The sequence below is a fragment of the Anabrus simplex genome, chromosome 1 (assembly GCF_040414725.1).
Source record: "Anabrus simplex isolate iqAnaSimp1 chromosome 1, ASM4041472v1, whole genome shotgun sequence".
In the NCBI taxonomy this organism is placed as follows: Eukaryota; Metazoa; Arthropoda; class Insecta; order Orthoptera; family Tettigoniidae; genus Anabrus; species Anabrus simplex.
In genome coordinates this window covers 54116025-54141188 of record NC_090265.1, presented here as the reverse complement: position 1 = coordinate 54141188, position 25164 = coordinate 54116025, and the positions used below count along the sequence as shown (strand labels likewise).

The window sequence follows — 25164 nt, the reverse complement described above, 5'->3', positions numbered from 1 at the left end:
ATGATATATCATGTAGTTTTAGAGTTATATATATATGTGTGTGTGTGTTCAATTTTGTGTTTTAAATTATTTGTCTTGTGGAAACCCAAATTGACCAGGAAATATTTGATCCTTTCAAAAAATAATAAAAATGTATGTATTTACCCATCACGCTATAGATATGGTGTACACAATTCCAACTGTAATTAAGACTGTTACCAATCAGCCTTGCAACCCCAAAAATTGTGGATTAAACACTAATCTCAGTCATTTGAGACTACTTACTTTTCACCCCATCTCGGTTCCCATATCAATGGAGGCTGAACGTGGGCTTAATCAGTATCTAGAGTGCCACAATTCATCTCAGCGACACACAAACAATGTGTTCGGCATTAATATTGGTCATTTTTTATTATTTTTACATGTCATCCCCACCCATTCCTCACCCCTATCGAGGGTAGGAATTTCTCACCTTCGTAGTATATTTGTTCCCTTTTTTTCCAGATAGTAAGTCACATGTGTACCAATTTTGGTTAAGAGCTATGTTGGAACATACATACATATATACACATATATATCCATAATCTTGATAATTTCGGGTGTTTTCAGTCTCATCACTTCTCACTCCTCATGCCGATGGGATCATACTTGGACTTGGACGACATCCGGAGTCACTGTTCATCCCAACGACCCCTCCCCTAGGGGTTCTTAATGTGTGTTACCCGCACAGTTTTCTTTCCCAAATAGTAAACTTTATGTGTACCATGTGAGGTTGAAAGGCATACTAGAACATGCTTACGTCCATCCATAATCACAGTCGTTTTCAATTTTATTTTGCACCCCTTCTATTCCCCATCCCGATTAGGAAACTTTGACTTGAACGGCATCCAGAGTGTCACAGTCCATCTCAGTTTCCTCAAAAACCATGAATTCGACCCTAATAGGTCATTTTAGGATATTTTTACATTTCACCCCATTCCTTTAGGGGCGCTAAGGGTTTCTTGCCCCTTCGGTATTTTTTTTTTTTTTTTCTTTACGTCGCACCGACACAAATCTGTCTTGTGGCGACGATCTTCAGTAATTTATCCAGATAGTAAGTTATATGTGTATCAAGTTTGATTGAGAGCTATGTTGGAACATACATACCCATAAGTCCATAATCCCCATCATTTTTGAAAAGTTTTTTTTGCACCCCTTCTCACCCGCTATACTGACTGGGGAGGAACATTGACTTAAAAGGTATTCAGTGTGTCACAGTTCATCTTAGCAACCCCATAAACTATGGATTCGACACTAACATTGGTCGTTTTTTATTATTTTTTACATTTTGCCCCCACTGCTAGTGATGCTAGGGATGTCATGCCCCATAGCATTTTTTTTTTTTCATATAGGTACATTTGTTGGCTTGAAAGCTGTGCTTAAACATCCACATATGCCCATAATCTTGGTCATTTTTAGACATTCTCTTTTTCACTACTCCTCACCCCCTAGGGGCTGAACTTTAACTTAAAAGACATCCAGAATGTCACTGTTCACATCTCAGCGACCCCAAAAAGTATAGATTCGATTATTTTTATGTCATCCCTTCCCACCCACATCCCTAGGGGTTAACTCCACAGTGTTTGTCTCCAGATAGTAAGTCATAAGTGTACCAAATTTGGTTGAAATTGCCCCAGTGGTTCAGGAGGAGATGTGGAATTTATACTCGTAGCCTGCATACTTCTGTTTTTATAATATACTAGCAGAAGTACCCGTTCTTCGTACGGGTTATCAGAAACTGGCTTTGGTTACTCATACTATCGGTGTGACTGACTTCATTAGATATTTATATCACTGATGTATTTACTTCAGTATGTAGAAATTATTTGTCATGTTTGGAATTATAGTGTATCATCTTCTTCTTTTCTTTATAGAGGCCTCTAAATATTAGTTCTTAATTAGTGTCGACCTCTAAGATCCTTTTCTACCATGTTTTTCCTTCATTCTCACCTAGATATACCCTTCACAAAGATGCAGGTTTAGTGTAAGTATACTTCCGCTGGATAGTACAACAAATATAAATATTATTGAATGTATTTGTTTGATCCGACATTTCGTAACTATTACAAATAATCAAGGGAATACGCGATGCATAGAAACTACTATAATTATCGAGAATTATAATTCTCAGGGCTTGTCACTCATTAAATGTTATAATTCTCATGTTTAGGTCCATATTGAAATGTACAATGAAGTCAAATAAACTTCAATGTATTGAACAGGTGGAGTAAATAAACTTTAATATTTATTTGACTTGTCACTCATGTCGCACATCATATAATGAATCTGAGTATAAATGTTGGGAAATTTTTTCAAGTCATGGGCGCACCGCACCATCTTGACAATTGTGTACAGTATATAGGTTGTTTTCATGGATACAATGATCGTAAAAGTGGACCAAAATATCGGCACTAATAGCATCAATGATACTACTACTCCATGATTTGATAGAAAATAGTTTAAACTATAGGTAACAGACTCCGCAAAATGCTGAAACCTAAGCCAGTACGTAAAAACGGAGGCCCGTCGGCAACCGCTGGTCTCTGTACTACGGAGATCTCCGGAGCTACTGTTTTTATACTTCACTCCCTTTCTATCCCTGCCCAAAGGAGTGCTATGAACATCTTACACAACAGTTTGTTTTTTCCAGATTGTAAGTCATATGTGTATCAGTTTTGGTTGGCAGCTATGCCCAAACGTACATGCATAATCAAGCTGCTGTAGAATCCTGGAGCTGACGTTGTCATGGTTACGGCCGTTCGATTCCTAGAGCAGGGGTAGTGTGGTTCCAACATCTCCATAACGGTTGGTTATAGGGCCTTAAAACATGGTTTTCGGGCCCCTAGGGTTCACCAAGTTTTATTCTTTGCGTCAAGGGGCTTAAAATGAGCTTTATCTCATCCTTATACGACAAATTCGATATTTTGCCTATATTAGCCTATTATTTTTATATCCCCCCCCCCATGCCCCCCACCTCAAATTGTTTTGAAAATAAAATACAGCCCATGTTACTCACTGGCAATGTAGGTTTCTATAGGCGAAGTAATTTTTAAAATCGGTTCAGTAGTTTTTGAGTCTATTTGTTACAAACAAACAAATTTTTCCTCTTTATAATATTAGTATAGATAGACTCGTGTTTGCTGGTTGGGAATCCCCAGTTGCTCTTAGTTAGGAGTGGGTGATAACTAGAGCCTGGATTATGTGTAATATAAAAATGAGAAATATGTAGCTAAAATTGACAAAATATGTAATAAATAAAAAAATGTAACTTAATATCTAGCTTTATTTGATGTGTTCTTGTACACTGAAAAGGAAACAGAATCAAACAAAGTTAAAAGTGCAGATGTTATTCAACCTCTAAATTTCATTTTGAGGCACAATTAATAACTAAATAGTTTTTAAAATTTCTGCAGTCATCGAATGCCTTTTGCGTGTTAGTTTGTTCTTAAATATTGAAAAAGACCTTTCAACTTCACATGAAGTCACTGGCGCGTATTTCAAATTGCCTGGCAAAGAAATATTTAACTGCAGACTTGCTCAATCAAAGAAGGTCCTTATTAAGAGAGAAGAAATTTGATCTCATCAAATACAAATATGCTTATTAGAAAAATGTTTCTGAAAACTTTTGTGTGGAGTGTAGCCCTTTATGGAAGTGAAACATGGGCGATAACCGAAGAAGAAAGAAAGATAAAAGGCCCTTCTGACACATGGCATTAAACCAATGACTGACAAAGGGATCACAAAAGAAGAGTCACTAAATCTGAGAGGAGGACGATGTCACAAAGTTTATTCAAGGGAAGATTGATAGACACAGCTTGAGACACCCAAGATTTGCACCGTCAACATAGCTAAGGGATGCAATTCTTTGACCAAATACCTCACTTTAAATTATTAAATTATTTTCAGATGTTAAGAGACGTACAGTTTTAAAACACTATTTTCAAGTATTTAATTAAAAAACTTAAATTGATGTAAAATTAGTGAAAAGAATTTTTCTTTCAAATGAGCTACATCCTTCAAAATATTTAAAATATGTAATATTTATAAAAAATATTTACTATGCATTGAAATATGTAAAAATATGTAACTTCAAACTTCTGGAATAAAGGTTCTTTTAGTGCGATTCATCGAAATTTTAGTTTTTCGTGTAGCTGCATATATGGGAACAGAATATGTAATTACATATAATCCGGGCTCTAGTGATAACTCATGTCATTCCACGCTACAGTTTTCACAATTTCTTAAATATTTTCTCACATCAAATACACAGTTACATACTTGAAACTGGGCAGACCTATCAAAGTTGGTCCTATGTCATGAAAGTACATCTTGATCACGGCCTGTTGGATTGCTGTGTCGAAATAACAGGCACGGTCATAAATCTCCTAACAAAAAAGGTACTTTATAAAACATGGCGGCACGTTCCCATCTACAATATATATATATAAAATAAGAGTTTTGTCTGTACATTGCCCCGAATTTGAAAAGAATGTATTTCTGTATCGGTCATGTCCACAGTAACAAGGAAATGACCTTTTTACTTTTCTGTAGTTTCTGTCTGTCTGTCTATCTGTCTGTACGTACGTACAGATTGATTACGTACGTACGTATGTATGTATGTATGTATGTATATATGTATGTACACGCATCACGAGGAAACTGCTGAAAAGAATTTAATGGAAATCGGTATGTAAAGTCAGGGGATGAGTCACTACAATCTAGGCTACAGTATAAATAATTTTATTCACGCTGAGTGAAATGATAGTTTAGGGGAAGGCCTAAAATTTTATTCTCAAATATTTATATTATTAGTGGTCTTATCGATAAATACCAAACAACTAAAGTTATATAGAATTGCATTTCCAATCATTTATGTCTTATACATTTTTACCGTACCGGCTATGATGACACAGATATTCATGAATTTGTATTTTTTTTTTTTTTTTTTTGCTAAGTCCATATCAATGCCAAGCTGCTAGAAAATGGGTAAACAGAATTTAATGAAAATCGGCATATAGAGTCGGTGAATAAGAATCTACAGTTTAAGCTCTAAACAATTTAATTCACCTTGGACAAAATATTAGCTTAGGGGAAGGCGCCTAAAAAATTTTTAAATGCCTATGTTATTTGCCCTATTGGAAAGTACTACATAACAAAAGTTATAGAGAATACAATTTCCGATCATTTATGTTTTATTCAGTTTTAACGTGCCGACAATGATAAGAGTGGTATTTCAGAGTCTGAAGAAAATTAAACGTGAAGACCTACAATATCGAAAGCGCATAACATTGATAAACAATAACATTACATTGACCATTGTTTGTTGTGATGTTCTTTGTCTCTTATGCTGACACTCAACTCTGACAGATGGGATTACTGCTGCGTACCGAGTATAACAGCCTGACTGAATATTGGTGGGAAATAGCTGGGGAGTTAGAAAACCTTCTTCTTCAGCATGCCATTCCTCAGGTTTGTACATTTTCTGATACTGTTGGTACGTGTAGCACTGATTCATCATAGTGTGCACACTTCAGGCAGAGGCTCTCTTAGTACCGGTAATAGTATGAACTGATCTAGAATTACAATTTAGGCCTATTCCAAATTATAGCACCACAATTTACTAAATAACTCAAAATTCAACCTTGAAAAGAGCCGTTTCTTAAGAAAAGCTTCTTCCTCTTCACTCTTATTAAATCTAGATTCATTTTATTCCAAATTAGCAGCGAAGATGGGGTTTCTCCTCTGGCCTGGAGGAAAAATTTGCCTCCAAATCAGATAGTTTTTTCCCCCGCCAGTGTCCGGCTCCATGGCTAAATGGTTAGCGTGCTGGCCTTTGGTCACAGAGGCCCCGGGTTCGATTCCTGGCAGGGTTGGGAATTTTAACCTTAATTGGTTAATTTCGCTGGCACGGGGGTTGGGTGTATGTGTTGTCTTCATCATCATGTCATCCTCATCACGACGCGCAGGTCACCTACGGGAGTCAAATCAAAAGACCTGCATCTGGCGAGCCGAACTTGTCCTCGAACACTCCCGGCACTAAAAGCCATACGCCATTTCATTTCATTTCCCCGCCAGTGTAGTGAATTGAGATTTTCAGGCTCATCGGGTACTCCTAGGAAACAGATAAATAAACTGACATAATTTTTGCCCTGGGACTCTCCACTACTCGACCCCGCACCAAAAAAAGACGAAGAGTGTTCATGGATCACGGCTGTCTGCAGCTTGGTCATTCCAGCTCTGGAACTTTGGACTGTTAGATCGGCAGCATAGTACTGTTTGTTAAAAGTGAAAAAACGTGTGGTCTTTTCATTTGATTATTTCATATGAAAGCATTGCTTTTACTCGTGCCATTCCTACTGACTTCATTGTAATGACCTACGTTCATTTCAGTTGGGGAAACCACTAAGACAGTCTTTCTGAGGATGTAATTAGGCAGGTGGAGAGTGAGTGTCTGCCATTATAATGTAAACTCCCCAACCTGATTGTGACTGATGGTAGGCAAGCGGGCCTGCCATTACAATGAACATTCCTTAACCCAGTCTTCATAAGAGAAAAGACGTTTGATGACTTCCCCATCGTGTTTCTTTAAGAACTATGCAATTTAAAACAATCTTGCTCACAACGTGTGCACTACCTAACCTAGAATTCTGTATACAATGGAGAATTCCGTAGCAAAGCACGGGTACATCAGCTAGTCTTCCTATATACAGCATTTCTTACCGGTCTATAATGTCTAGCGACAATTTGTCCAAGTCAATCTAATCTTGGTGCGGTGTAGCAATAAAATTAATGACAAAAATACTCACCATAACATAACTACCCATCGGATTTTGTTCATACCACTTCCTAAACCCTCCCAGGAGTAATAAGAGCAAATTGTGAAATTTTGTATGTATATAGGTTTTTAAATATTTTTTTTTCAGAAGTAGAGTTACATATATTATTAACAAAAATGTGTACAATGTGCAAAATGCAAAAAACTGCCTATATTACATTACTCTAGTCCTAGTTTTGTTATTGATATTTGTGTTTTACTGCAGATATTTGTGCGATATCTTTCACAGGGTTCATTGCACAATACACAAACACACACACAATTTTCATTCGGGTGATGAAATATCTTATTCTGGCAGAACTTGTGATGAAAACCATGTGTTGCATATCGCGTTATTACGAGTCGAAGCTCATAATTTGCTTGTTTCCAATCATTCATCATTATGGCATTCGTTGAATAAAAGTCGTTCCAAATATAGCTGCGTTTTTCTATGAGAATTTGGTATGTGCTCTCGTAGGCCTTAGTGTTTGGCAGGTGTATCTGCATTCTTGATGTCTTCTATGAAGAAAGTTTCTTTCAGTAAGACTAGGTCAGTCTTGATGGTGCTGTCTTCCCAATATCCAAGATTTGTTTCATACAACAAGCTTTAACTTTCTCTAGTGTTATTAGGTCGTTAATTTTAACTTTATCTCAGATTATATGGATCCCATAAGTTGCTATTGGTGCTATAGCTGTTTTAGATAGTATCATTGCTGTTTTTGTTGAAAGTTTTTGTGGTTATTGAATGTTGTAAATTGATTTTATTGCTGATGTTCTTTCTTTGATATGATTGTTGAAAGATGCCAGTGTTGTTTGAAGAGTAACTCCGAGATATATGAATTTTAGTACTACTTCTAGAGGTTTATTTTGAAGAGTCAAATGTATCTTTTGGAGAGAGTTCACCACCTCTTCTGAAAGTGATTTATTAGTTTGTAATTTTTTTAAGGCCCATGAAGTGAGTCTGTACCTTCTGGAGCTCTTCTCTGACTTCTGAACCTTATTACCATTATCATCTGCATAGAGTAAAATTATTGCTGTACTGTCCTTAATGATATTTGTGATAATGTCTGTTGTCATGACGTTGAACAGTAGTGGGCTAATCAGATCTCTTTGTAGAACACCATTAGTTTAAATTAAACTCTTGGATAAGGTGATATCATCAGATATTTGGATGAAATTGCATTTTAAGATGTCTGAAAGTATTTTTTTTTTTTTATGAAATTGAAGACTTTTCTGTAATCTATAAAGACTACAAAATATTTTCTCCCTGGGTGTCTTATTGTATCTTGAGCATGTTCTTGTAAGCAGTTAATAGCATGGCGAAAAATAAACTGTGCACCAAAGGTTCAGATTGTGGTGCACCACTTACCAGTGATGTCCAGTGCATTCCTTGTCGTCGCAGGCATCTCTTTCTCCGTACATGTGGCAGTACATAGATGGCATTCTAGCAGATGAGCTTTAGTCTGCACCTCATCACAGCCACACACAACAGAATCCACCAAATATCCTCACTTTTGCAGATTGATCTTGCACCTAGTAACAACTGAACGGAGCCTATTTAAAGATCTCCAAGTCGTCCAGTACTCCAAATGCCCGGGGGTAGTTCTTCACTAGATGTTTTCCATTTTCCAAGATGCTTAACGCAAGTTTCTGTGTGATCTTCAAGAAACTTCTACGTGAACTTAACCGTGGCGGTACTGGTTGGAGTCCATACAGTGAATGATCTTGGGATTTTAATGATGTGGTCTTCTCCTTGCATGCTGGCACCTCACGTCGGTTATCAGGAAGTGTGATGCCAGCAAGGTTGTACAATTTTTCTCGCGGTGTAGGTGGCATATAGAACTATTGGCAAGATTTGTCTTAAAATCTATCCCAAGTAAGATTACTTTTCCTCAAAAAGGAATGCTGCTGTCCATAAGGTCCCTGAGAAGTTTATCAATGCACAGTGATTCATATACATTTGGCATTCTTCCATATTATTTGCTGTGCAGATTTGTTATCAGATATAGCCTTGCTGTTGATTTTCAAAAATGATACAATAGTTTAATGCAGATTTGAAGGTAACTGAATTTTTCTGTATATATTAGAAGCAGGGTTTTGGAAAAGTAATGGATATGGGGAAAAATTCTACAGCATTGTAACGACCTACATCACCACTACCAGAGAAAAGTAAATTACTAAAAGAGGTTGCAGTTTTGTCTTAAATATACCATATAATATTAAAATGGGAAAATATGCATTTATATGCCCAATAAAAGACACACTATTATTATCAGAATGTTAAGATATCACTCTAAAGGGGGGCATGATTAACTCAGTGGCTTAGCTGCTGGCTTCCCACCCAGAAGGCCATAGTTCGAATCCCAGTTGATTTTCATCTCAACAATCATGTAGCGTCAGGAAGGGCATCTGGTCGTAAATCCCCGGCCAGAACCAAAATGAGCCTGGGAGGCTCCAGCGACCCCGGAAATAACTGGGACAAGCTGAATATCGTTAAGATTAAATAATGGTGAGAAGAAAAAAATGACAAGTCCTAGCCTACTCATAAGATTTAAGCTGTATTTTCCCATATGTTCTAAGTTTGAACATGTACTTGATGTTATGATGATTCCACAATGCAGTCTCACTGTGATTAGGGGAATTCTGCTGCACAATGTGCACTTAATTTGGATCCTCCTACAGACTATTTTTTTTTTTTTTTTTTTTTTTTTTTTTTTTTTTTTTTTTTTTTTTTTTTTTGTTGCATTGAGAATTTCAAGCTGACAATTTTTGGCAGAAGGTTGTTAGCCTTTGAACCATGATCCTTCTCTCCCATGAATACTACATAAAACTTACATAAATCATTTCCGTAGGATTTCAAATAGTTTCCTGGTTCACTAGCAGAACATAGTTCTCATAATTAAATATGTGACATTTAATTAATAGGTGATTTGTTTTTGAGGGCTTGTGATGCATAGCCAGGATCAACCAACTGGGGGTGTTATAGTTACAAAATGCTGATAGAACAAAGGTGTTTTGCGTGTGCGCGCATGCTTGATTTGTCATAAGGGCACTGATACAAGTAAATTATATGTTGACATTCAGATTGCAGTACACTACAAAATCTTACATTAAAATACAGAACAAGAACAATACGATCAAAGTGAACATTTTTCACTTTAAAATCTAAAGTCCAATTTTTGAGGGTTTTTTAGAAAATAGATTCAACAGATCTGTTAGTTTTACAATTATGTCTCTGTATATTTGTTTAGTTTATTGTTTGTTTCTGTTTATTTTATTTTTGTAAAATTTCCCCCCGGCTATACCCCTGTTCTACTATTTATTTTAATCATTGTTGGGAAATCTTGTTTATTTTTCATAAATTGGAACATCTGCATATTATTAATCTAAGACATAACTTTGCATGCATGATTATGGAGGTAATACCAAGTTGGGATTATTGAATGTTATTTTATGAAACGTGCAGCACCTTCATTAGTTCCTGAAATGGTCTTTTATTTTCTGTTACTTCACAAACAATCCTATATTGTGTTTAACATTATCTTTTTAGTGCTCGAATGGTATTCACAACAATTTCATTTCCAGCTATTTGTCTTGTATCAGGCATCATGTGATACTCTGACATACTAGTTTGTAGTGTTGTCATGACTGCTCCTGATAAGACATATTGTATACAGTGCACCATGTCTTATGGTATGGGCAAATAAGTTACTTTCATTGATCTGTTGGAGTCTCATCCTTGACTTTGATGATATGAAAGTTACTGTGATATGAGCAATGCTAGTTATGCCAGTCCCAGTGAAAGTGTTTTCCATAGGGTCAGTTGGTGTGTACATTTCAGTAGCCTTGGCAGACTGATATGTAATATCACCTTCTGACTCAGTGAAGAAAGCAAAGGGAAACTACCTCACTCCTCGTTTCCCTAGTACGTCTCTTCAGCGACACCATGGCTGTCTGTGACAGCTGATGGTGGAGCTCTAAGGGATCCAGCCAGCTTTAATGCTGAAATTTCTGCATTCACCTACAGGGTGATTTTTGCTGGTTCAGTTTCTGATTTTCTAATATTGTTTCTCTTTTGGAGATTTTGAGTATTTCATAAGGAAGAAGATCAAAGAGTTTTATTAGTAATTAAATTATTTTAGCTGGAGTTTAATTTTTGTAATGTCCATAATGTTATTGTAATGAATAAGGCTTGATCTTTTTGAGTATCTATTTTTCTTTCTTTCTTTTAAGCTACAACGAAGATGAAACGTGGTACAGCTGATGAAGAATATTTGTTGGGGGTAATTGCATGTGGTAACGCAATTGCCGTCAAACGACTCATTGAACGTGGAACAAATCCCAACTTTTTGACTGGCGTTGGTTGTACTCCATTGGACACTGCAGTGCAGAAAGGATTTATCGAGTGTGTTAGAGTGCTTTTGGCTAATGGAGCTGATCCTAATATGAAAAATAGAAAACCTCCTGAGGTGGGAGATATTCCACGCGGAGAGGAAGTCTTAGAATGGACATCTCTTTTGACAGCAGCAATTCATAATCAACCTGAATGTATCTCCATCTTACTTGAATATGGGGCTGATATCAACTATCGAGACATTAATGAAATGTCTGCACTTGCTTGTGCAGTAGAAAAGAATCATACTGCTTGTATAGAAGTTTTACTTAGCCATGGCGCAGAAGCAGGTTTTCCTGAAGACATAGCAATGTCTCTTATGGCTAATAACAAGTTCTTCGAGATTCTCATGGCAAGTCGCAATCCTGTTAAGAAGAAACGTGTGAAAACGACTGCGATCCATAATGCTGTTATGAAAAATGACAATGAGTTACTTCGATCAATATTAGAGAACGATACAATGGAGATAAATGCAAAAGACAGTAATGGTAATACAGCTCTTCACATGGCAGTAAGGGAAGGCTATGAACTTTGCGTTGAGACTTTGTTAAATAAGAAAGCTAATATTAAGGTTAAAAACCTGATTGGTTTTACCCCTCTGCATGTAGCAGCTGAGTCAGCCTATTCTGGTGTAATAACAGTACTGCTTGAAAAAGGTGTAAATGTTAACATTACGGGACTACATGATATTACTCCATTGCACATCGCTGCACGTTGTGGTAGAGAAAAAAATGTGAAGAATTTACTTGATCACGGAGCTGATGTACATGCAAAAGATAAGGAGGCATTGACTCCTTTGCATTATGCAATAACTGGACTTGATAAAAATTGTATTAAGTTGTTAGTTGATAAGGGTGCTGATGTTTTTGTAGTGAGTAGAAATGGATACATACCAATAGATTTTGCTTCAATGGAGACTGAGGAATACTTTAAAATGTTACTACCATCAGATATTAATCAGAAGAGCAAGCAGGGTTTGACGGCGCTTCACATTGCTGCTGCCCGACGTGCTGAACATGTAAAATACCTGTTGGACAGAGGGGCAGATGTGAATCTTAAAAGGACAGATACGGTTCTTCCAGGTTACACACCTTTGCACATGGCTGCTGTTTATGGAAATTTTAGGTCAATGGAGGTATTACTGCAATACAATGCTATTGTTAATGTCAAAGATGATAGCGGACATACTCCATTACACATAAGCGCTCTGTATGGTAGTCCAGAATGTATAAAACTGCTTTTATCTAAAGACGCATTAATTAATGCTAAATCTAAAATTGGAGAGAACCCACTTCACATGGCTGCGGTAGCTCTGAGCAGTAGAGAGTGTGCCACTATCTTACTCAAACATGGCTGTCAAATCGATGCGAGGGACAAGAAAGGACATACACCTCTGTATTTATCGGTACTTGTTAAGAATATTGAATATATCGATGTCTTAATAGATAATGGTGCTGATGTGTTTGCAGAACATAAACATCTTGTTACTCCGTTAGAAGCTTCAACTATGGTTAGTGTTGAATGTTTCAAAACTATTCTTAATAAATTACCTAAATATGCTAAGGACCGAAGCGGACTTACAGCTTTACACTGTGCAGCGGCTCATAATTCAGAATGTTTAAAAGTGGCTCTGGAACACGGAGGAAATGTGAACGTGAAAAATAATGATGGTGCAACCCCATTACACTTGGCTGCTGAGCAGGGTATAGTGGAATGTGTTAAGTTGTTATTACGGAATGGAGCCAGTATAAATGCAACGGATATGGTCCGACTGACTCCATTACACAGAGCTGCGTCGGATGGCCATCCAGAATGTGTTAGGATCCTTTTACAGAAGGGTGCTGACGTTAATGCTGCTGCGTTATTTCGATGGACACCTCTCCAATTAGCTGCCGAAGAAGGTCATTTGGAATGCATTAAGGCTTTGGTGGAGAATGGTGCGAACATCAATGCCACTGACGATAATGATAACACAGTTCTAATGGCAGCTGCGAAGAAGGCTTACTTTGAATGTGTTAAGTATCTTTTAGAGCATGATGCTCGATTATGGAGGTAATACCAAGGTGAGATTACTGAATGTTGTTTTGTGAAATGTACAGTACCTTCATTAGTTTCTGAAATGTTCTTTTGCATTACTTTACAAACAATGTTATATTGTGTTTATCTTTTTTAGTGCTTGAGTACAATCCACAACCATTTCAGTCCCAGTCATTTGACTTGTATTATTTGTACTTTAGAGGTCAGGCATGTGATGCTCTGAGTTACAAGTTTTTAGTGATATCATGATTGGTCATCATGCAGCTTTCTTACATTGCAAGAATTGTTTCATAAGTCATAGCAACAGTGTTATGGCTTCCATGAAAACAGCACTAATGTAAATCCATTTTTGAAGGTCTCTGAAATGTGCTTCTCAATGCTGGTACCAAGTTGGGTCCAGGTGCAAGGAAATAGCTGTAAATCCAGAAATAAGTAGAGAAATCATTGTTGTATCATGCATGAAATGAACACATGTGATTTAAGTGATTTGATAGAATCTGAGAATGTTCTTGTAGAATGAAACATGTTTATCTTTGTATAATAGTGTGTATTATGTACAGGTATGTTATAGTGTTATAATTTACATTGAAATTGTGTGTTTGACAGACTGGAAAGATTGTTTCGTTTAACTCGGCATTACTCACTAGGTCTTAACATGTGCCATTACTCACTAGTGACCCCCTGTGGGTGGGGGCGGTAGAATAACACCCACGGTATCCCCTGCCTGTCGTAAGAGGCGACTAAAAGGGGCCTCGGGGGCTCTGAACTTTGGAGTGTGGGTTGGCGACCACGGGGCCCTTAGCTGAGTCCTGGCATTGCTTCCACTTACTTGTGCCAGGCTCCTCACTTTGATCTGTCCTATCCGACCTTCCTTGGCCAACTCTTGTTCTTGTCTGACCCCGACGCTATTAGGTTTGCGAGGGCTAGGGTGTCTTTCACTTTCACGCCCTTCGTGGCCCTTGTCTTCCTTTGGCCGATATCTTCATTTTTCGAAGTGTTGGACCCCTTCCATTTTTTCCCCTCTGATTAGTGTTATATAGAGGATGGTTGCCAAGTTGTACTTCCTCTTAAAACAATAATCACCACCACCACCACTACTCACTAGTCAGCGCAGCGCTCACCTTTTTTAAAGGCCATAATATGCCCATATAAATGTGGAAGTATTTTTAATACGGTACATTAATTTGAGATAGTTATTTACTTAGGAACACGGGCGAGTTTAGTGACTTCGCGTTAATGCGCTACGGCTATGGAGTCAAGCTCTGCATTCGGGAGAAGCGTGGGTTCGAACCCCATCGTCGGCTGACCTGAGAATTGTTTTCTACGGCTTCCCATTTACACTTCCATACAAATACCAGAAGAGTTCCTATTCATAGGCCACAGCTGATTCCTTCTATCTCCGTACCAAGTTTTATTCATATTCATTCATTTCATCTTTATTAGCTCCTCAACTCACTATGGCATCAGGAAGGGCATCCGGCCGTAAAATACGCAATATAAATTCATATCGCCTCGGCCCTGACCCAATATCAAGAAATGGGACTAAGGGGTAAACAAACAATTTGTTTAGGAACACAAATACTTAAATATAAAGAAATTTGATATAGGAGTATGAACTAAATAATTTGAACATATAATCCAGCATATTAGGAAACAAACATTTTACACTCAGTCATCACTTATGTTGCTTTCCAAATATTCCTTGGAACATTCACAAATTTTGTTTCTGGGTTTGAACATTTGTAGCTGGAGCATGGAGACCTCACTAAGTAATTCTGTTCTTTCCTAAAACGCATGGAATACAGTCTTCAATCAACAAAAGTGCCTCTTCTTCCTCAGAACTTGCAGATGCTCTGTTTCAGAATTCTGATCACCTTCATAAACCTCATCTGTACAAGTCCACTTCCTCCATCGTTTCACCCAACCACAAAAGGATCTGATAAGTGTATGCCATTATAACTTGTATAAATTCACTAACAGCAGTCACAATATAAACATTTCACATTAAACACAGGCGTAAGTCAAACGTTGACTGTTGTAAAATAAACACAGTCAACGCAGAAATACCATTTTGTGTCGCTAATTCCTCCACAGTCCACTGCCTGTCTTCTGCTAAGCACGTTTATAAGGGTCAATGACACCTCTGTGTGAGCGGAAACAAGATGTTTGCTCTGTGACAGTTCATCGGTTGCTATAAGTCTACATTTTGAAGGCCTTAGCACTTTGATAAAGCAAAGTACTATCAGCCAACACTTCTCGTAGCTCTATTTGATATTGATGTGAATTTCTGCAATGGAAAGCTGCAGTGTTCACTTGCGACCGCTGTTTAGTTCTTCTTACATCTATCTTGGAGCATAGCCAGTAGCATACTAACTTTTGCCTGTACAAGTATTCCACATTTTATTTATGTGAACAAGCATTTTTCATGTTTGACGAACGTAAAAAAACCGAAGTAACAGTCTTTTGTCCGTAGTGACAAAATATCTGACTCACAAATTAAATTTATTAACTGACGCTTAAAGTCATAAGTTATATTTTCATGGTGATCTGTATTGAAGATAATTACAGTTCAAATGAAAAAGAGTCCACCTATTCAATATACATTTATTATAATAACTATAAGTTAAAACACCAGGGTACTAGTTGCGACTTTTCTTGGAAGTCCTCTTCAGCCATAAATCCATTGTAGTTTTTGTCACGCAAGGATACACGTGCTGGACAACGCATTAAATAGGTATACCTTTCTTGCTTTATTGTGGTCCGCTTTGAAGATAAACAAACTTGGATTGGACTTGTGTACTTCGATGTATCAAAGTAAGATGTTTCCCAGCAAACCATTAAGTATTTGGCACATTCAAGAACACAAATAGCTTCACATTATATAAGCTATCATATAATGCATCTCTAGATGATTTTGCTTTCATTACATGCATTATCGTTGCAATTGATGCTTTCACGGCGTGTGCTTATAGACATGATATAGGCTTTTGGGCTTATGCCATGTCAAGAAAATAAGGTGAAATTCTTTACGTTTCGCAGAGAACTGTGCTCTGCATCATCAGAAGAAAATCTCGACTGTCCTTGAAAAAGGCTTCTTAAACAATGAGCTTTTGAATTTAGACGTAATAGAAGTGGAAATGGTACATTAATTCATCACCAGATGGCTCCCCGGATGTGGTACAGCACTAGCGTTCGAAGCGGAAGCTGACCGAACGATCAGAATCAGTCTAAGAGGGTCACATAGCATGTGTACGTAACATATGACATTGACAGGTGTATGACATTGACACAAGCCTGGAATTGAATATCTGGCAATGAGGAACGTACAAATTTGGAAAACACCTAGAAGATATAACAGTATTGAAGGAATAGGGAAGGGGACTGTCTACGTAAATCCTTAATGGCTGGCAACCAGGTATTACTTAATTGATAGCCAGTGTCCTTGTTGAAATTGTTAGAATTTCTACGTATTTCCACAGCTTCCATGATTTCTATGCTGTATTTGTCATTTTTCAAGATGTTTCTAAAATAGGCTACTTTCATGGATTTTGTGCGGGTTAAGACTTTGCATAATATCGTTGCACGATTGAGTACCTCCTTGTCAATGACACATTCTTTCCTCAAGATCCTGGGTTTATTTTCTGTTATTATATAGAGCTCCATTTTTGTTGTGTTCTGAGCTGATATCTTCCATATGTTCACATTCATCATTTTTAGTTTCCAAAGACTTTGAGTGGTTGTGTGACTTGACAGTGTAAAATTTTGTGGTTCTATCAGTATTTTGAAAGCTCAGGAAGATAATTGTGTTTTAAACATTTAAAAACCAAGAAAACACAAATTTTCATTTTTTCTCAGTATAATCCAAGAGAAATGGATGCGGTTTAAAGACACAGTTCATTATTAAGTTCTAAAGTAAATCTGTCTTGTATCTGTCTTGTCTTGTCTTGTCTTGTCTTGTCTGTCTGTCTGTCTGTCTGTCTGTCTGTCTGTCTGTCTGTCTGTCTGTCTGTCTGTCTGTCTGTCTGTCTGTCTGTCTGTCTGTCTGTCTGTCTGTCTGTCTGTCTGTCTGTCAAGTCTTAAGCCCAGAGGCTGGTTGGACCTTCAAATAACACCACCAAAGGTAATGCAGCTATAGGGAATCCATAAAAACTGATAGTGGCACCATAATGAGGTGTACAAGGCATGATGAGGAGTGAGGTAATTTGCCATTGCTTTCCTCATTCCACCAGATAGTACTATTGGAGCATGACTGGTGCTATGAACAGCACCTTTTGTAATATTCAGACATACTAATCATGCTCTGAATGTCATTACTGGAGACGAGAATTATAGGCACTAAAAACAGTTAAAATAGGCGGGCGTATAGGCTCTTAAATAGGCAAAATAGGCATGTAAATAGGCGTTAATATGTAAAATAGGCAACAAAATAGACATGAAAAAATACTTATAATTTAATAACACACTCAATTACTATAAAAGGAATTTACAACAAGCAACTTTTCAATGTTTTCCAGTAACAACCTTGTTCTCCTGTTGAGCAGACTGTTTTGTACTGAAAGAAAGATCTATCAACATCACAGGAAGTGAATGGACAAAACTTCAATGAAGCCACTTCATCGGTTTTAGTTCAGCTGCTTCATCTACCTCATCTCGTAGCATCCTGACTACATTTACCGTCGCATTCCATCATGGATTCTGCTGCAGACTCTTATGGAATTTTTTGCTGACAGCAGCTACCTTCCCAGAGGTTCGGTTAAAACTTCTGCTGACTTCTTCCACAACCCTAAATGATACCACCAGGGGAAAGCCACTCTTCTCCAACTCGGTGATTGCTCCTGGCAGCTTGTTGAAGTTTGAAGATGCTGCAGTGTATGCAGGGCTATATTAGCTCCGACCATTGCAGTGCATAGATCTATAGAAAATTGTTGTTGGTCGCTGTTCACAGTGGACAGCTGCAATGACACAGCTTTCTGTACTCGTGTCAAATGCATCACAGTATTTCTATGTTGATCTATATGGTATCTCTTCACATTATGATCTGAAAAATAAAATTGACTTAAATTGCAATGTTCCTATATCTTAAATTTCTACAGGTGGGCTAATTGGCAAAAAAAAAAAAAAAAAAACTAGAGGTGATGTTTCTAGAGGTACAAAACTTTAAAGTAGGAACAAGATAATTTGTAATTTACGTGGAAATATGTCCTCAAAAATGTTCAGTTATAATCTGGCAGTTTCCTGTCAAGTTCACCGGATGAAAAATTAATTAAAATGACGTGAAACGATACCTGAGTAACTTAGAGGAGAGATCCTTCCTATATGCCTGGCAGGGACTCGCCAGGCTGCCCCTATTTAAAGATAAAAATTTCATTGTTCCGTATTGAAATTATTGATGTTAAAAATTAAATAATTGAAAAGGAGGTTCAACCTATTCAATACTTAAAAGAAAGAAATGTAGTAATTACATTCTTATTTAAATGGGACCGGTTTCGACCTTAGTCCAGGTCATCATCAGCCGTAAAAACATGTACAATGTTTATGAATATTGGAGGTCAGTTTCACACTCTGATAGGCACAAAGACACGACACCACATTCTGTCATGCACAAAGTCACAACACTATCAACTAATATACGAAGATCAAAAATAACTTGAAGTCGCAGACGAATAGATTTGTAGTAGAAAGCCGCCAGCTCCTGGTGATCAGCGCGGCACATTCAAGGTCATGCGCTGCGGTCGAACGCCAAAGTAGAGTGGAGAATGTTTTGAAGGTCCAGAATTTGTCATAGTTGCGGGAAGTTAAGTATGTATATAAAAATATACGACGCAAATCAGTATAATTGAATGAGTACTTGTACTCCTGCTAAGTTCTTGGAAAACAGTTGACATGAAAAAACAATTGTAGAGAGAAGAAGAATTAAAACGGGGGCACTATAAATCTCAGATTTGTGAACATTTTGTATGGTGCTATTCGCCGGCTTTGGTCAGCCGGGTCAACTGTCATGAAGACTATTTTCTGTTGCCTGCAATAGATCCTGCATCATGTGTACCCACAAGGCTGCCACCCTCGTTGAAAATGAGAAAACCGCGTGATTTGAAACTGTCGTGGCATGCACCCATAACCTTACCTTTTGTCACAATTTAGCAAGGCTCTAGATGGGATGCTAGAGCTTAAGCACCCCAGACTCTCTTTGCTTCCCCCCCACCCGAGCACAACGGTTACTAACCAGATCTCACCAATCCAGACAAACGGTCTTTTCACTGGCCTGATATTGTAAAGATAGTTTTTGCAGCCTTGTAAAACACGCTGTGACATCGTCCAAGCTGTGTCATCCTGTATGTCCAGCTTCTGTGAGATCGTCCTAGTGGCACCACATTCGAGCTATAACCTATGTTTCACGAAGGCTTAGCGGAAGCGTAATAGAGTTCACTAGAGCCCATAGCGCTGGTGAAAGTTACTCACGATTTTTTAAAATTAAATTTAGCGTAATTAGCCACCACCCATGGAGACCCGGCTTCAATTCCCGGCTCTGCCACAAAATTTGAAACGCGGCACGAGGGGTGGAACGGGGTCCACTCAGCCTTGGGAGATCAACTGAGTAGTGGTAGGTTCGATTCCCACCTCAACCATCCTCGAAGTGGTTCTCCTCCAGAGAAATGCCGGGATGTTACCTACGATAACTTAAGGACGCAGCCACTCCTTTCCCTCTTCTTTGCCTGTCCCTTCCAATCTTCCCATGCCTTCACAAGGCCCCTGTTCAGCATAGAAGGTGAGACTGTCTGGGTGAGGTACTAGTCCCCCTCCCCAGTTTTATCCCCCACCCAAAGTCTCACACTCCAGGACACTGCCCTTGAGACAGTCGAGGTGGAATCCTTCGCTGAGTCCGAGGGAAAAACCTACCCTGGAAGGTAAACAGATTAAGAAAGAATGAATGATAGAAAGAAAGAAAATATTTCAGTTGTAAATCTCTATTTTCACAGGAAATGAATCAAGAGTTCAAAATACATTTTTAAAAATTTTCATCCACACTGTGACAAGCGACCACTGGCGTTCTAACTCCTCGTTCAGTAATAATTAAATTATTATTTAAATTTTAGCAATATCAACTTTTGAAACTTCACGACTAATTCAGCAATCCAACAAAACAACTTTCCACAATACGTAATTTAATAGGTCTATAAATGCTACAATGAAATGCGATGGTAGTTCAGTCACAAAAAAAAAAAAAAAAAAAGGATAAAAGGAACAAACAAACTTACGTCCTTACAGCAAGCTTGGCAGAAGACTACCCTTCTGCCCATAGTGAAATTGGGATCCCCTGTGATCCACTGCTTCGTCCAGTAGGACTTCTTTGCAATTACAATTTTTCTTGTTGTGTCACGCCGACACAAATAGGTGTTGGAGGGGAAAGGCCTAGGAGTGGGAAGGAAGCGACCGTGGCCTTAATTAAGGTACATCCCCAGCATTTTCCTGGTATGAAAATGGGAAACCACGGAAAACCATCGTCAGGGCACCCCTAAGTGCACACCCAACTCGCTCAGTGATTTTTCTGTAGGTATTGCCACAGACACACTTCTTCTTCACAATAAATCATAACATGTTCTGAAGATAAAGCGTACGCGTATGAGTTGTGCAACGTATTTTGACGTTGGTTGGCTCTCGCATATGTATTAAAAGGTTGGAGGGGTTGAAGGCTTTGAGGTTAAATTGTTCCTTGTTTCTCCTGATGGACATTTCCCAAGAACTATTTCTGGTGACTTCCGAGAATTCCCATTTTTGTTCGTGGGGTAAAACAGATCTTGAGAAATGAGAAGATAATTCTGTCAAGCACATCAGTTACAGTATAATGCACTGGAAGAAAATCGGCTTCTTTAAAATATATTAAAAAGGCATCAAATAGGCAAATATACTCAAAATAGGCACAAACCCCTGAAATAGGCATTTATAGGCACAATAAAACCAACGAAATCCAGCTTAAACAACCCCAAAATGGATTTATATCTCAAAAGCCTACGTTTCTGAACACAGGAATAAAATAAGGAAATAGGCAAATTCCCGTCTCTAGTCATTACTCAGCACCATATGTACTTCAGCATCTTCCATATTGCACCAGCCAGAGTGAGACTTGTGGAAGACACGTTTTTCTCTGGTCTGTGCCAAGAGATAGATGAAAAAATACTGCATCTATTAAAAAGTAGTAATAGGCAGTAAAGTAAACCCAGGGATGTTTTAATGAATCTGACTTACTGCAAAGGCTTCTTCTCAAAAAGTGTAAACTGGTTTCAGTTTTGAGTGGTTGCTCGGACAGTGTAGGGGGGAGGGTGGGTAACAGTGAGACACTTTTATTTTGGATCATCACGTAAGGAAAACAAATTAAGTTATTTACTTCAAACATGGTACATACAGTTCTTCAAAGATTACTCTTTGTTGCCTTACAGAACAAATATCCTACTCTGTATCAACAAATTAAAATAATAATATATTTGAAGACACTCACATTGTCTCACTCTTCCCCACCGATGGGGTACAATGAGACACAACAGTGAGACACTCTTCAACGACCATCAACGAATGTCAGTTAGTGAAAAACCAACCTGAAATGCAAAAGAAGACTGCTGTCTCTTTTCTGTTATTTCTGGCATCGGTAGTATCATTTTAATGTCAGTTTCAGAAACAGAAGCTACATCAAGAACATCTGGAATAGTAAATTTCCCTTCTCTATTTTTTCTTAAAAAGCGAATTTCTAAATCTTCACTTTCATCTTTTCCAATTAAAATCTTGCCAATGTAGTAAACAAGCCTATTATTCTTTTGTCTGAATTCTATCAGAACATAATCGTCTACTGAAGGCGCCCTTTCAAGTGCTCTAAATGCCGAGGGATCGATTTGTGGACCTACATCCTCGTCAGATTCATAATCTGAAGAATCATCTAATCGAGAAATTTCTTTTTCTTTGCTATCTTCATCAAGAACTAACACTTTCTTGGCTTTATTTCTTCTTGGTTCAGTTTTCTTTGCCATCATTTTGTTATACTGTTCTTCGGTTACATTTTTCTCTGGTGTGTCGGTTGCGATCATACTTCTTCCTTTTAGCCTTTTCTGACTTAGTTTCCTTTCTTCAGCCTTTGGGTATCCTCTTACTTGTTCTGGGCTTACAAATGCAGTCCTTTCAGAAGAAGGTGGAGGAGATGCACTTTGAGTTTCTTGCTGTGAACTGTCATCAAAAGATTGTATCCTTCCATCTACCACATTTTCATCTTCAGGCCTTGAAGATGGACCAGGAAAACTTATTGGTGAAAATGGATCAGGAATCAAGTTGCTGCAGTTTTCTGGTTTAATTTGAGGCCAGTCAGTAACAGAACAAGGCAGAAAGTCAAGCTCACTGAAAACGTCTCGATCATACGGAAAGATACCGCACTTCTTGAAAGCTGACATGATGTTACTAGAAGTTAATGCCTTCTGGTGAGCATATCCAATACACACACCGCAACATCATAAATTGAGAAAGTTTTGCCTGGATGCTGCATCATCCATGAATCTACTGCGCTATCATAAGCCACAGCGAAAGGCTTAAACACACCGTCATTTAATGGTTGCAGCTTATTCATAGAATGAGGTGGCACTGTCAGCAAAATTACACCATTGGACTTGGCTAAATTTAGCACTGCAAGAGAGAGAGAGTTGACTCTCATGGTTATAAAAAATTAGGAGAGAAGGATTGTCTTTTATGCTGTGAGAATACTTTTTGAAGTGTTTCATAACATGATAGAACAATTCACTGTTCATCCATCCCGAAGGTGTTGCTAATCCCAGGGTATCTGGCGGAGCACCAGTGATCATGTGCTCCTTAAAATGTACCCTTGGAAATACCATAGCAGGAGGCACTCACAATGCAGCATGTCATTACAAGCATACCTTTCTCACCGCTTGTGACCTTACTGACTTGTTTGATTCCCCTTTCTGCTATCACCTTTGGAGGTTTCTGGACAGTGACTGTGCCGGTTTCGTTCAGGTTGAAAATCCTTGTTCCATCAGCAAATTTATTTGTCCTGGATAAGACAATGTGAAGATTGTCCTTTACAGACTGCATCCTTCTGGTGGAGGAATAATTCAGGATGGTGTTTAAGAAATCTACTCACCAATTCAATTCCTGCAATCGTATTGGTTTCCCATGTTTTCGGCCTTTTTATTTTGTTGTCAACAGCCATTTCATAAGCTAACTTTCAACATTCGATTATTGGCAAACAATAAAACATTTTAGAGCATGTTATTAAATAAGATGAAAGACTCACCTCTTCATAATCAGTGAAAATTTGATTGATTCTGTAATTTGGAGTCATACGAATAATTTCCTCAGGGTTATCTTTCCTTTTCTTGACATATCTAGCCAGTGTCTGGAATGATAAATTGTATTCTTTTGCAACTGATCTCAAATTCCTCCCTGCTGTTACTTGCTCAACAGCTGTGCTCATCGTCTCACTTGAAAATGTTCCTAACTGAGTCTTTCTCTTTGGATTTCGCGGCATGTTATTGTGATCTGCAACAATAGAAGCTGTTCAGAATACCTATTCTGCTCTACAGATTATTTAAGAAGCGACATTCAGTAATAGTTGCATTACAATTTAACTCCTCTGTTTATGGGGAACAGTGGGACACTGTCTTATTGTTACCCGCTAAGGCTTGTCTCACTAATCCCCATCAGCCACCGTCACATGTGTTCCTAATTCCACCATAACCTAACTGCATGAACAGATGTAATGTTTCATGAAACCAAAGCTATAGATGACCCTTTCAATTTAGAAAATTATTTCCAATATATTCTCGTCAGGAATAGAAATATGCACTACAGAAGACAGCACGGAAAATATACTTCAAAATGAAATCAAATCAAAAATCGAAATCTCTTTATTTGCAAATGAGGTGTCTACCTCGGTGGCAAATGGTACACTAAAATACATTATTGTCAAGCACTAAATTTTAAATTAACAAGAGACGAAGAACATTTTCCTAGAATACAATATTATACAATTTACGCTAATAATTTGTTCTGTTAAACACATACATCATCCTTAATAAATTTATATTGTTTACAAAATTCTACTTATAATATCTTACAAACATAGTCAACTCATATACAGTATGTGAAATTACTTCTAATAATAATATACAACTGGTATAAGATTAAAATTAACATTGAATTTATTTACATATTTATATTTTACCCATTTTGGAACCTAAGTAGCATAACGATCTGCTGCGTCTCAACCAGAGCCCCTTTTGCCACCACTTTTCAGAGTTCCTGAAGGGCCTTCACAGCTACCGTAGCGGTCCCAGGGCCCTCGAAGTCCCCACTGTACTTCACCCCTACAGGCAGTCCCCTACTTGGGCTGTCCAAACTCCATAGACCAGGGGATGGAATTAATTTAATCACACACATTTTTTATTTACAATATCCTGTACTGGTCGAATGCCCTCTAACATTTCATTTATTTTCTCTGTTGTTGTTTATTCTCTTCTTGAATATCTGTACAGATTTTGGAAAAGGATCAAACACTACCCCTGGTAAACTGTTCCACTCCTTCACGCCCTTCCCAATGAATGAAAATTTACCCCAATCGCTTCTGCTAAAATTCCTTCTAATTTTGTACTTGTGGTCAGTTCTACCAATATAATTATTTTCCAACTGAAGCCTCTCACGGATATCTCTCCATGCTTCTTCTCCTGTATAGGCTCTATATAATCCTATAAGTCTAGTTTTCTCCCTTCTCTTACTTAAAGGTTCCCAACCAAGTTCCTTTAACATTTCTGATACACTACTGTTTCTCCTGAAATCCCCTGTTACAAACCTTGCTGCTTTCCTCTGCACACCATCTAGTTCTTTTATTAGGTATTCTTGGTGAGGATCC

General features: G+C 37.9%; 1 protein-coding gene across 1 annotated transcript in view; it reads left to right on the top strand.

Moving 5' to 3' along the window:
- The window catches only part of LOC136860983 (serine/threonine-protein phosphatase 6 regulatory ankyrin repeat subunit A-like), a gene marked incomplete at its 3' end in the record, with an annotated part of 43733 nt that extends 24674 nt beyond the window's left edge, over positions 1–19059 (top strand). Inside the window, 3 exon segments of the mRNA XM_068227560.1 lie at positions 11066–13277; positions 13807–13822; positions 19012–19059. Coding sequence (XP_068083661.1) covers positions 11077–13277; positions 13807–13822; positions 19012–19059 — 2265 coding nt within the window.
- Between the last annotated feature and the right edge of the window lie 6105 nt (positions 19060–25164).